This window comes from Octopus bimaculoides, chromosome 23 (assembly GCF_001194135.2).
Source record: "Octopus bimaculoides isolate UCB-OBI-ISO-001 chromosome 23, ASM119413v2, whole genome shotgun sequence".
In the NCBI taxonomy this organism is placed as follows: domain Eukaryota; kingdom Metazoa; phylum Mollusca; class Cephalopoda; order Octopoda; family Octopodidae; genus Octopus; species Octopus bimaculoides.
In genome coordinates, this window is record NC_069003.1 from 35922861 (window position 1) to 35936681 (window position 13821).

At 35.6% G+C, this 13821-nt stretch overlaps 1 protein-coding gene across 1 annotated transcript in view; it reads right to left on the reverse strand.

Annotated features, from left to right (window-relative positions):
• LOC106874472 (uncharacterized) overlaps positions 1–13821 on the reverse strand; it is a 55944-nt gene that overhangs the window by 41456 nt on the left and 667 nt on the right. Inside the window, exons 2-13 of the mRNA XM_052975965.1 lie at positions 10245–10509; positions 9468–9583; positions 8857–8924; positions 8312–8427; positions 6880–7296; positions 5894–6127; positions 5271–5375; positions 4393–4467; positions 3566–3799; positions 2510–2614; positions 514–582; positions 7–216 (exon numbers count right to left, since the gene is read on the reverse strand). Coding sequence (XP_052831925.1) covers positions 7–216; positions 514–582; positions 2510–2614; positions 3566–3799; positions 4393–4467; positions 5271–5375; positions 5894–6127; positions 6880–7296; positions 8312–8427; positions 8857–8924; positions 9468–9583; positions 10245–10509 — 2014 coding nt within the window. The remainder of the gene's footprint in view (positions 1–6; positions 217–513; positions 583–2509; positions 2615–3565; positions 3800–4392; positions 4468–5270; positions 5376–5893; positions 6128–6879; positions 7297–8311; positions 8428–8856; positions 8925–9467; positions 9584–10244; positions 10510–13821) is intronic.

Below are 13821 nucleotides of genomic sequence, written 5' to 3' on the forward strand. Positions count from 1 at the left end.
AAGAAAATTTTGCTTGACCATTTTCACATTTTGGGAACAACAAACCACACATATAATGTAAACTGAGGGGAGAACAACCACTGTTTATGATGGGAAGTGCAGAAGTATTAAATGATATTATGGCTTCTTCAGCAGTTTCATCTTTGAAATTTGGGAACATGGTTCGAGAATAGCCAGCATCAAGACATTTCTGGAACTTCAGTGGGAAACAGTTGTCTGTCAAAGATATAAAAGAGTTTAGAAAATGTAGTTGGCTGTTAATTTCCTTTAAACGTTTATTATTTGGTGTCAAAATGTTCATTGCAGCAACGGCAACATGGTCACAGACATGATTACACTGCATTGGCTGCAGTTGGTGCAATGAACATTTGTATATTCTTTACTGATAACACCTCAAAACATAGTCTGGCCTAATATCTTAGAAATCCATTGAAATAACTTACAACCCACAATGACAATGATGTGACAATGACAATGATGATGATGATCTAGAAAAATAAAAGTATAATTTACCATTTACATCTGTAGTTTTGTGTGTAGTTAGTGTTGTCTGATGAACAGGGTAGGTAGACCTGGCAGGAACTGAAGAATGAAAAAACATTCAGAGATAAACAAAACCAATTCCTTTGACAACACTATCACCACAATTGACTGATTGGGGGAAAGAAGAGAGAGGGAAAAGCAACAACATGTGGGGTGGGGGAGAGAATGGAGAGAAGAGAGAAGAGAAAAAGTTACAGATTTTGATTTTAGATTGTATCGTCTTTGGACAACACATTTATTACTGATAATCTTGCAAGAAAAAGTAAGCTGTTATATAATTGTGAAAATATACACAAATACATACATCGTAAAACTAAAGGAAACATAAGAACAGAAATTGCTAATACGAGAACAAAAGAACACACACATACACACACACACACACATCATGATATATCTCGACTTTGCAAAAGCCTTGATAAAGTCAACCATGGCATGATATGTCACAAGCCTTCATGATCTCAGCATAGTTGGAAAACTTGGAGAGTGGCTACATGACTTTCTAAAAGATGGAAGTCAAGCAATGGTGGCCAATGGAACCACCTCTAAGGAAACACAAATAGTGAGAGGTGTTCCCCGACGCACTCTCTTAGGGCCACTGATATTCATAATGGTCTTCTCAAATAAGCCTTCAGCTGCTCAGAAAGCTACCCTTGTTAGCTATCTAGACAATAAAAAGTCTCTTGGAGGAAACAAAACCCTGAAAATGTTGCACACCTGCAATCAATCCCCTGTAAAGACTTTGAAGTCTTAGTTTGAATTTTCTTAAGCATTACTAAATGTCTTCTATACTGAGAATTCCTGGATCTCTTCTGGGGACTATATCCCCTTTGCTCAGTGGAGCGCTACCTATAAATCACATCCATGGATAAGCAATTGTTGGGCACATCTACAAAGAATATCCCACTGGCTAATTTTGAAAAAGATTTACGACATATGATAACCCCCTCCCTCTTCCTGAACTAGCTCTCTTATCTCCTCTCACTATTCCCCGTCTTAACCCCCATAACCCTGCCAACCTTCCCACTGCTCCCCTCTAATACAGCTAGCTCTCCACATTTAATCATTCCATCCTGGAACTTCTCTACATTAAGATCTGAAATGTAAAATCTTCTCTACCCTGATGACAGAGGCTCATTTTATCCTATGTTGATTGTATCCCCTATGGCCACATATTGTGATCGACCACATCTACCAACATTATTATGGATCTCCAAGCCCCCAGAAACAACTGTTGGACTTATAACACCTTTCTTTCACCCCTTTAATTGCCTCTGTCATTTGTACTCTGTGTAAGTTAGATGTATTAATATAAATCTCTAGATATCTATACTTAGAAATCCTTCATTTGAAAGTCTCCACCTTTTGCTTTCTCTCATTTTTCATGTATACATATTTTGCTTCATATCCAAACTAGTATATTTAATATATCTAATTTGTTTATCTGCATAATTGCCTCTATATACGTAAATATATGTATATATATATCATTGCTATTATTTTGAACTGTCATATGTCCAAATTTGACCAAATGCATTTTTTTCAATATCTCTTTTTGCTTGCAGTAGCCACTAATCTTGATCAAACTATTGCCTCTCCAGCTGCTTCAGATGCCAAGATAACAGAAATCGTCAAAGTGTATTAAAATGCTTTTGCTATAGAATGGTGAAACTTTTTTTTGTTTTGTTTTTTTGTTTCTGAAAAAGCAACATTTTGGACTAATGACATTTTTGCATAACAGCAGTGACATATATGAATTATAGGTATAAGTAGGTATGTGTATGTGTATATATATATATATATTATTTTATTTTATTGAAGCTGAAAAACTTTATAAACTATTAACTCAGAGTTTCCTGACTCCATTCATCAGACAGTCAGCAGCATTCAGAACATACAACAGTTTAATAGTTTATAACTATTTATATGTATTCATGATTGTAAGTAGATACATAAAATTGGTTACCTGGAGTTGTTGTAGAAGACACAGGAAGGAAACAATGTTCTTCACTGTCAGACAAGTTTTCACAATCAATAATTGTACTGTTAGAGCCACAGCCCTTTTGAACAGCTAATAGTTTAAAAAAAAAAAAAAGAAAACAATCATCAAAAGATTAAAAAATATGCCTAAATATTTGTTTTGTTTATTGCACCTTTTGAGCGTTTTTGCCCCAAAATGCAGCCTTAAATATTTAGCATAAAAATAAAATAAAATAAAATATAGTTAAAAAATTCAATTTATAGATTGAAGGAATGTTTGAAATGTATGCATGTAGAAATGGATTGTAGAAGAACATGGATTGGACCAGAAATCCTGTAAAGAACCAAGTGAGTCTGATATATTAATGACTGATCTGTTGTTTCAAAGCACATGGCCAGCAGCACAAGACCACCTTGACCAGTAAGATCAATGTAACTGATGCTCTTCTTCAACAGCTACAAGTTGACAACTGCAGGAAAAATACAAGCAAGGGCTCCATTTCCAGAAGGTTGACAGACCCACAACACAGGACTGAAACTAGTGATTAGAATAGGGATTGGAGGAGGGTATTATGGTGGGGATGAGAGAAGCAGAGATAAGTGAGTTGGAGTTAAAGGACCCTCCAATACCTGTAGAATTGGTGGAATAAGGATACCGTATATTTGTAGAGCAGAGGTTGGAGTGGTAACTTCATGCCAACTAATCAGGTGGTCTTTATATTTTGGATGAATGGTTTCAGGTGCAGTCCCATTCTGTAGTTGCCTGGAACAAGGGTCTCCTGTAACGGCTCCAGACCAACAAACAAAGACATTGAAATTCTGCCATGACAAATTCTGTCTGACAGATGCAAGCATGAGAAAATGGATGTAAAAATGGCAGCAATAGCAGCAGTGGTAATGATGGCAAGGACAATAATGACAACAAAGAATCTAAGGTGCCAGTGAGGGATATTGGTGCACCATACCAGATCTTTAAAGAGAGGGAAGGTGGGGGAAAGGAAAAGAGGAAAGAGAGAGCATGAACAAGATATTGCTGACTTACCAAGACAAGTGGACTTGCAAGAAAATTTTGCTTGACCATTTTCACATTTTGGGAACAACAAACCACACATATAATGTAAACTGAGGGAAGAACAACCACTGTTTATGATGGGAAGTGCAGAAGTATTAAATGATATTATGGCTTCTTCAGCAGTTTCATCTTTGATATTTGGGAACATGGTTCGAGAGTAGCCAGCATCAAGACATTTCTGGAACTTCAGTGGGAAACAGTTGTCTGTCAAAGATATAAAAGAGTTTAGAAAATGTAGTTGGCAGATTTAAACAATTCAGTTTCAATTGTTAATTCAAATATTATTTAAGCAACATGTTAGAGAAAGTCCAAATTAGAAAGTACAATTGATCTTTGACAGATCAGTCAAGAGGAGTCGCTTAAATATATTCATATGCTGATGGTATTTAGAACTTTAGAGATTCCTAACTTCCCCTGGACAAAGATCAGTCTCTCACCAAGTCGCCGATGTATGGATTTCAGCCCACTACTCTTAGCTAAATGAAACACTTCACAATTATAAAAGACCCCAGCCATATAGTGCTGGAGTGTTCTTTTCCATAATTGCTATTTCCAGGTATATCAAGTGAGTAATAGAGATATCTTCCCGGGAAACAGCAAAGTTTGTATGACAAGTCAGAAAAAATTGTTCCTATACAACTTGGTTTGCAGTAATTCAAAATCCTAACAGCTTGGGTAGCAATAATTTCTCTTAAAACAATTGGTGTATTTAGAAACCAAGCGTGGGCCATGTTAAACTTAGCCAGGAGATGCATGAAGAGACAGAGGATGAATATAGGAAAATATAAGTAGTTTACCATTTGTTTGTGTTGTCGTCCATGTAACATCTGTTGCTGTTGTTTGATGGCGAACGCTGGAGGGTCTGATGCTACCTGAAAAAGGAAAAAAATTAAAGCATAAAGAAAACAATATTTTATTTAACAACAATATCACCATAGGGCCATTAAGTGTTAATATCCTCTCTTGTCACATCTAAAGCTACCACAATAGTGTATGGTTAGAGGAGATACTTGTAATTTCATTCTTTGGCACAAATTAATTGAAACCAATTGCTTAAATTAGTTTGAAAATATATTTAAAACAAAAACAATGAAAAATATCAAACAATGTTTGATAGAATGTACTTTTATAAAGGCTATTTTGAACAAGTAGATTTATTAAATTATCAGACTATTCTCAATTTATCTTCAGAGACTGAGATAGCATACAAATCTATACAAATTCCCCTTAAATTATATTTTATATTCTAAAGAATCATTACAAAATGTAATCCTAGATAAACTACAAAAAAAAAACTTTTGGATAGAGACAACTAGAGCAATTTTGGTTACATGTTGATGATAGATGACCTGGGGTTAAACAACAATTAGTTTCATCTAATGATCCCGGCAATTATAAGAATACTGGTCAGTATAGACGTGTTCTATGGTAGATATCCCCAATGTCAACCCTAGTTTCTTTCACTGTCCTATAGTCAATAAAATAATTAAAGGTAATATAATGATGTGATCCAATTAGTAATACCATCTTTCTGCCAAGACATCAAAGTGGCCACCTGTCAAGTGAAATTGTAAAAAATAACAAGTCTTTGGGACATACTGCAACAATGATGGTAGGGTTTCATTACATGAAATAATTTAAGTTAGGGCTGAGCAGCTGGGGAAGGAAGACGTACTTGATGCAGTGGTGTGTGGTTCAGGTAGGAAACAGTACATCTCATCATCAGTCAAATGTTCACATGGCAGGAGAGTTGCATTTTTACCACAGTTCTTTTCTATGGCTGGTATAAGAAAAAAAAAAAAAGAGAGAGAAAGAGGTAATAGATTTGTGAATTTAAAACATGATGGTTCAGGCAACACTGTGCATATTTTGAGTGAGTAATTAATGTTTGAATTCAATCAGTTCTGCTTAATATTCTCATGTTGATAAACAAAGGAAATGCACCAAAACTAAGCATTATCTCCTGATTTCTTCCAGAAACTCCCTTACACTTTAGTGCCCATGACACAAGCAATCCAATAAGCTAATCCAATAGCTACCTGTTTTGGAAATCCCTGTTCTAGGCACTACATCACACCTAATTACTTTATCCTAAATTCCAAATTTCACCAACCTTCTCTTTGACTCATCACGTAAACTCTTCCAGCATTTACTTCCTTTATTTTATCTCCCAGAAACAACAGAACACATTTAAGTTCTTAGCTTTACCCCAGAAAATTCTTTACAATCATCATAATCAAAATAATTAGCAAGTGAAATAATTAATGAAACAACTTCAACAAGATATTGCTGACTTACCAAGACAAGTGGACTTGCAAGAAAATTTTGCTTGACCATTTTCACATTTTGGGAACAACAAACCACACATATAATGTAAACTGAGGGGAGAACAACCACTGTTTATGATGGGAAGTGCAGAAGTATTAAATGATATTATGGCTTCTTCAGCAGTTTCATCTTTGAAATTTGGGAACATGGTTCGAGAATAGCCAGCATCAAGACATTTCTGGAACTTCAGTGGGAAACAGTTGTCTGTCAAAGATATAAAGGAGTTTAGAAAATGTAGTTGGCAGATTTCAACAATTCAGTTTAGTATGATGTATTGAATGAGAAATATTAACTTAGCAGAAACATTGATAAAATGAAAAAAAAACATTAAAGAATATGGACAGATATATGTTGGAAACCATCAAGCTTTGGACATATATTGGGGAAGGATGATACATTCTAGGGTAAAGCTATACTGATTTGAAGTTGAGAAATAATGATAGTAGGGATATATAAGGGGACGGTTTCAGAAGTTGTTAGGGGAGGCCTATAAAAAAAATAAGGTAAGATAAAGCAAAAGAGAATGAGGTTTTATTTCAAGTATTACCATCATCACCACCATTTGACTGTTGTTCAGATAGCCACACAGCTTGTCTCTAATCAAGGATGCTTTCAAGACCTGTGTCCATGGTGTCAAAGCAGGTTTGGCGTGTGTTGTGTTTTTGTTTATATAAAGTGAAAATGGAATAATATAGACAGAAAGAGAAGCCATGACTAAAACTGAACATGAGTGAGGTTGAGTAATGGAATTAATTGGAAAGTTTAAATAATGTATGGAGATTTTTGAACAATGAGGAATTCTTGGGATAATGGGTTGAAATTTGGGTTTAAATAGGAATCTAATGTTTAGAATTGGTTAGAAAGTTAAGAAGCAGATGACATATGGATAAAAGAAAAACAAAGAGATGAGAGGAAGGTGAGATTTATGACAATGAAACATTTTCTACCCTTTATACCTGTAGTTGTTGTTAATTTTGATGTTGTTGTTGTTGTTGGCACTTCTGTTGTTGTTGTTTTTGTTGTTGGCACTTCTTTTGTTGTTATTGATGTTGTTGGCACTTCTGTTGTTATTGTTGTTGTTGGCACTTCTGTTGTTGTTGTTGTTGTTGGCACTTCTGTTGTTGTTGTTGTTGTTGGCACTTCTGTTGTTGATGTTGTTGTTGGCACTTCTGTTGTTGTTGTTGTTGTTGGCACTTCTGTTGTTGATGTTGTTGTTGGCACTTCTGTTGTTGATGTTGTTGTCGATTTTGTTGTTGTTGTTGGCACTTCTGTTGTTGTCGATTTTGTTGTTGGCATTTCTGTTGTTGTTGTTGTTGTTGTTGTTGGCACTACTGGTGTTGTTGGATAGTTTGTACTGAGTGTGGTAAACTGACCTGTAAGATGAAATAAAAGATTCAGAGAGAAAATCCTCCACAAAGACAACCAACAAACAGTCGAAAAAAAAAAAGAATTATTTTACATATTAACCTCCACTGATTTCAGTTGACATTTCATTCTACCTGTTCCATCATCAATCACCAAACGATTCCCTTTTATCTTGATTGTTGTATTTACACATTTCCTTTGACTGCATCTGAATCTTTATTTCTAATACATTTTCCATAGTTTTAGTTGTTTGATATGAATTCCGACAACATTTTACAGCACAGTAATATAAATAAAAGAGTCATGCTTAGAAGATTGAACCTACCATCCTAGATAGGCTACTGCCATCTTGTGAGTTTATTTAACCCTTTAACATTCAGATTTCTTTGATTAATTCAGAACAATGGGAATAAATAAGCATTACATTTAACATACATTATCCTGTAACTTTGAGATTTCAATGGTGTGTTTGTATATTTTGAGAATGACATTGTAGGGTAGGTGTGAGAGGCTGGATCTGGTCAGTTTTAACATAACACAAGTAGAACATTTGGGCCAAATATGGCTGGATTAAATGCTAAAAAGTTAAGCAAGACGAGTTGAATTAGCAAGTAATAACTTTGCTCACCACCTAAAAGCATTATTGTATGGACAATCAAAGCAATACTCTTCACAGTTTAGCAGATGGTACACACCATACATCTACTGAACTTTCTACATATCTTTTTTTCCCAAATTTAGCAGCCACAATTAACCTGTTCTAACATACTACGTATCTAACCTGTTGTGAACAGCTCGAATACCATACAATATCATACAAAGTGTGCAATGTTTCACTTGACTGAAGTGAAGTACAGCATATTTAGTTACTGCTCCAAAATGTTTGGAAATCATATTCAGGCCATAGATCTGTCCACTATAAAACTGCAATCACTTTCTTCCCCACAAATCTTACCACCGACAACAACAACAACACAACTATCACAGAAAATTCAAATAAATAAGCTGAAATTCAAAGCTTACCATCAATAGAAATGTCGCTATCAGGAAAAAACTTTTGGATTAAGGTAAGCAGATTATTAAATTGTTTCGTTATAGTGTTCAGGATTATTCGATATAGGATAATCACACTTCCTGGCCTGTAATGAGAACAGAATTGTTGTTGAGAATTATGTAGATATTTGCATAAATATAGATTGATAAACATGAAGTTATCCATGGTAATTGATAATCATAAAATTATCCATGGTGATTGATAAGAATACATGTATCTATAATGAATGATGGGCAACTAAAATGAATGCTCATAAAATGGTTCAGCAACAGGCAAACTTTCAAATTTCTGATGTCCACAAAAAAAAAAAATTCTTCAAAGAATTTTAAATATTCACTGAATATAAATGTTTGTTTTTATTGAACGGTAACTTTACAGAAGAGGTAACTTTTGGCAGTCTTCACACATAATGACAGAAAAAGTACAGAACAAACAGCCATGCTATATATCAAAAGATATGCTATATGTCTTCAACAAAGTGAGGAGGAGGAGGAAATTGTTTTGTGATACAAACCTAACAGTTAGAATTTCAGTTCGATTATAGTCAGCTGCGAAGGAACTATTCTTGAAAAGCAGGTCCATCTGAATAAAATAGAACAAATGAATAATCATTACAGTATCAACTGATGATGATGAGAAGAAGAAGAAGAAGAATCCTTTCTACTATAAGCATAAGGCCTGAAATTTTGGGGAGGGGACTAGTCAATTACATTGACCCCTGTGTTCAACTGGAACTTAATTTATCAACTCCAAAAGGATGAAAGGCAAAGTCAACGGTGGCGGGATTTGAACTCAGAATGTAACAATGGGCAAAATACCACCAGGCATTTCATCCAGCATGCTAATGATTGTGCCAGCTCACCACCTTGATAATAATAATGATAATAATAATAATAATAACCCAAGGCGCACAGAGCTGCGCTCGGTAGTGAAGTGAAAGCACGTTATAAAAATAAAACTACTGAACAATAATAATAATAATACTAAAGTCAAACCAAACATTGATATTTCGAGTGCATTTAGTTCACATATTTCATTGCAAGATATGTTAAGATATTTCACAATCATAACTTCTGTTACAAAGCTTTAAATTTAAGGTCACATGAAAGAAATTGTCTAACATACTTTCATGGTGAATTCCTGCACAAGCTGGTGGTAATCTGCAGTAGAATGGTTGAAATAGGTTGCTTTCCAGGTTTGGTTTAATACAGTATATCCAAAAAACTTGGGTTTTTCTTCATCTAGAGAAAAAAAGAAACAGAAAACTGTATAAGTAAAGTTGACACCAGAAAAAGAAATATAAACCGTGTTGCTGTTGCTAAGTAGCCCTATATTACCGTTGTTGCTTGGGAGACCCACAGATTTTACAGTAAGTCAGTCAGTTTGTCAGCTACCACTCTGGTGCATATGATGAACTTTATAAGGAAATAAGGCCAGTCATCATATTATTTCATATAATATTCCATAAAGATAAAACAGCAACAATAAAGAGCGGAGATAGCTTTACATGGTTTCTCAACCTGCTAGACATAGCAGTCAAACTACCTTCAAATTACAACCCACCATCTTAAAAATGGAAGGATACTAGATACACACTGGAAGCTTTAATCAGAGCTTTTCTCAGTCAGGGTTAATCTACAAGAGGGTGCTGAAAAGTTCCTGACTTTAAGGGTATCATGAAAGGCCTAGGTGGAGGTCCAATTTTCCAAGTTCTTTCACAAAGCTTATAGAAAAACTGAAGGACCACTGCAATAAGTGTGTGAATCTGAGAGGAGGGGAATATGATGAATAAAATCGTAATTAACTGATCCTTTTTCTTTAACCCAAAGCCAGGAACTGTTCAGTACCCTCTCATATATCTAAACAACAACAACAACAAACATGTTTAAAATGTATACATACCTTTATCAGTCATTATCACTGCTAAAGCAGCTGCCGTAGCAATCACTGAAACGAGGAATAAAACAAGCAATGGCACGTATGTTGACCTGGAGCAGCCATTCCTTAACATATCTTCATCTTTGGGTGAAGGGTTCACTTTTGGGTGACTACCAATGTCTTTATGGCTAATTTCTGAGTACTCTGCGAAACCATTGTTATCATAGGCATGATCCAATTTCTTCAACTTTCTTCCTTCTCCTCTAATTGATGGATCAGATAGTTCTTCCTAAAAAGAACAATAATAATAATAATGTTGATTATCAGAATGATTATTTATTGATATATATGTCACAGATTGCTAGAAAAAAATGAGGAATAATGATTTCCAACTTGAGTACATATTCTATCAACCCCAAGGGGGATGAAATGTAACTATAACAAGATTTGAACTCAAAATGTAATTATATATGTCAAGCTATTTTCAGATTTGATCCAATCCACAGCTGTTTCAGTTACCATATTGGCACATCCATCCCTACAATGTCAAAGAACCATCCACTGTGCCACTTCATCTTGCTTTGTAAGAATTTTGGTTCATAATCTGCAAAGCATCAGCCTGCAGTAGATGTGTTCATTTCTGGCTAAGTGGTTGGAGCAACATGGAAGGAAATTCTTTGCCCAAGAAGGACACAAAATCACCAGCTGGTTCTGGGAACTGAACCAACGATCTTACATTGATGAGCGGATCACTTTAATTGACTCTTTAGTTTCAGCATACCAACTCAGATCAACACATTTGCTATGCCAGTAGACCTCCGTAATTTATTATTATTTTTTTTACATCAATCGAGAGAAATTCTTCTTCAGTGTTGATTAAAACCAAGTTAGTCGCTCTTGCAACATGGTAGGCCCCGGATATGGTTTTATTAATTTCACCTTTGAAAACGCGACTGTAAACAGTAATATGTATACAATGTAGAGCGCAGGGAAGGGAGAGTGTTGAAAACGGAAATGAGTCCCATGAGATTCTTGAATGAAATGAAGCTGAAGTAAAAGATGGTGTGAGAACAGCAGAGAATCAGAATATGATATTATCTCTCCTCAGTTTCTTTGTCATGATGAAGATTCAAGTGAAGAAGATAAAAGAAATTTTTAGCATATTTTTACACATAAACGATTTGGACGTATTTGCAAAATCTGGTTTCAGTTAATTTGAAGAAGGCAATAAGTACAACATGGCTCGGAAAGATACCAAAATAAAAACAATCCGTTTGCTGGGGAGAATGACATCCTTTTCCAAACAGTAGAGAAAGCTTCAACAAACGGAGAAATTATGGGGAGGAAACTGTTGTTATACTTTCCGTAAAGGAAAGATGCTACCGTGTTGTTTGCTTTTTGTTTTCAAAGGAACAGTGGTCGTTAATGTTAAAACAAAGAAGAAGGGTCCCCTGGCGAAAATTGAGACCGCGAATACTTGACCATAAAACAAGTCCTTGTTGTAGTTTACATGAAGGAATAACTAATGCTTCAAACCAGAGAAAAAAGTCTTTGTCTGATCACTCGAATTGTTAGAAATAATAGCTAGTCTCTCTAAAATCACACCATATTGTCTTAAACATACATGAGACATGCATATGTATGCATGATCCAGCGGCGGAGACCGCTACATGATAGCTGGATTTGCTACGTCAAACTTTATCGTCATTAAGAAGGATACGTTGAGTAATGCGGTCTTGTGATTTTTGCACATAGAAAAAAAGACGGGATAATCATGACAAGTCTAGACTAACTTGGCTTTAATATCTTTGTCTACTTGAGTACAGCCGACCGAAGACTTAACAGCAATAGCACACAGAACAAGCATACGACACATACATGGACACAACACGCATACTACATAATTTCCGTCCTAAACAGACGTACGGACTGAGAGCATCTCTACACAAATCGCTTGATCCGCTAGAACTAGCAAAGCACACACTACTACGTTGAATGAGATCCAAAGTTCACTGTACATAGTAGAAAAGGAGGGACGGTCATGTCTCGAATATCATTCACCATAGATTTATTCGAACATGGTCTTCCTACTCACGGCTATATTTTGGAAGGGGTGGGGTTATAAACCTAATATTTTTATCTTTTCTTAATACCGGTTCCCATATTAAATTCATATCTGCACCAGGTCTGCTTAGGAGGTTATTGTTCTCCTTTTTTTCCATACATTATCAGCTATACCCGATTTTTCCTCTCGTGTCACAACTTTACGATGTTCCTCTACATTTATTTTAAAGGGGCGACATGTTTCGCCTTTGGGTAACCTACCGAAAATGCATAGGATGGAGTACACACAGTTTTTGGTCATATTCTCTTCTATAGGAGGGTTTAGTCGAAGGAAATATTTGCGAAGTGTTGTATTACTTCTGAATATTGTCCTGATGTCATAAGGACCGCATCTCTTTCATATCTTTTCCAAGTGGCCTTCAACAGAATAGACAGACAGTGGTCAGTTCATGGGTTTCCTCTTCTCTCCTCTTCCCAGTTGGAGTGGAGAGTATGTTTTCTGGGTAGTTATTGCATAGTAGATTGTTTCTTAGTCAAATAAAAGGTTGGGCTCGAAATCCCACCAGACCAACTGATGAAAGCCGCAGAGCACATCAGCCGAAACGTTGTGGAAACAACAAACAAGGTGAGAACACCTATCCGTCCATTGTAAATAAAGTCGAATCATAATGTTTAATAATCTTCGCATCAGCTGAGACAGTGTTAAAATCTGCTTTTCCGGAATTAAGTGATATTACTGACCGTTCTTGCAATGGTTCAAAACACCATCACCGAAATCGTGTTCATATTTTGCAAGACAATAAGAACTTCTTGCAATATCCCGACAGATTTGACGATTGGTGATTTGGTCGACCACGAACTTTTGTAGTTGATCGAGATTTTCACTTTTCTTGCCATGTGCAGACGAGAAGCTTTGGATCTCTGTCAGCGCTAATAGCTTTAGAACTGTGCTGTGAGGATGCTTCGATGCTTGCGAACGCATCACATCATGTCTAAGTCATTTTAACCAGTCCTAAGCAATCATCCGCCTGTTCACGCAGGTTTTGTTTTTCAGCCTGGTGGAAGGTTTTGCTGCAATAAATTGGTTTTCAACCAGCTAGAAAGAGATGAATATATTTGTGATCGCTGCAAGTATCGTGAGGTGAATGCAGAAAATCTCCTGTCGCCTAAAGTTTAGTCAAAGTACGGTAAATTGCTGCTACCTTTGCATATCCTATTCAGCAGTGATATATCTAAGGCTAGGATGTGGCTCGTTTCGTTAATAACATTTCGTCACAATGATTCCGCAATCCCACAACAACCCAATATAATCGAGTTAACAACTTATGTCATGCAAAACAGTTCTTAATTCACGATAATTATTAAAGGATACAGTATTGAAACTGTCTCAATTTTAGCTACTTGGTCCTGTACACACACACATAATATATATATATATATATATATATATTTAAATATATTTTTTTACACCAAAAATTGGGCAAAAGAATATAGTATCTGTTAACAATCTTAGAAAAATACTCACAGTTGAGTTTTT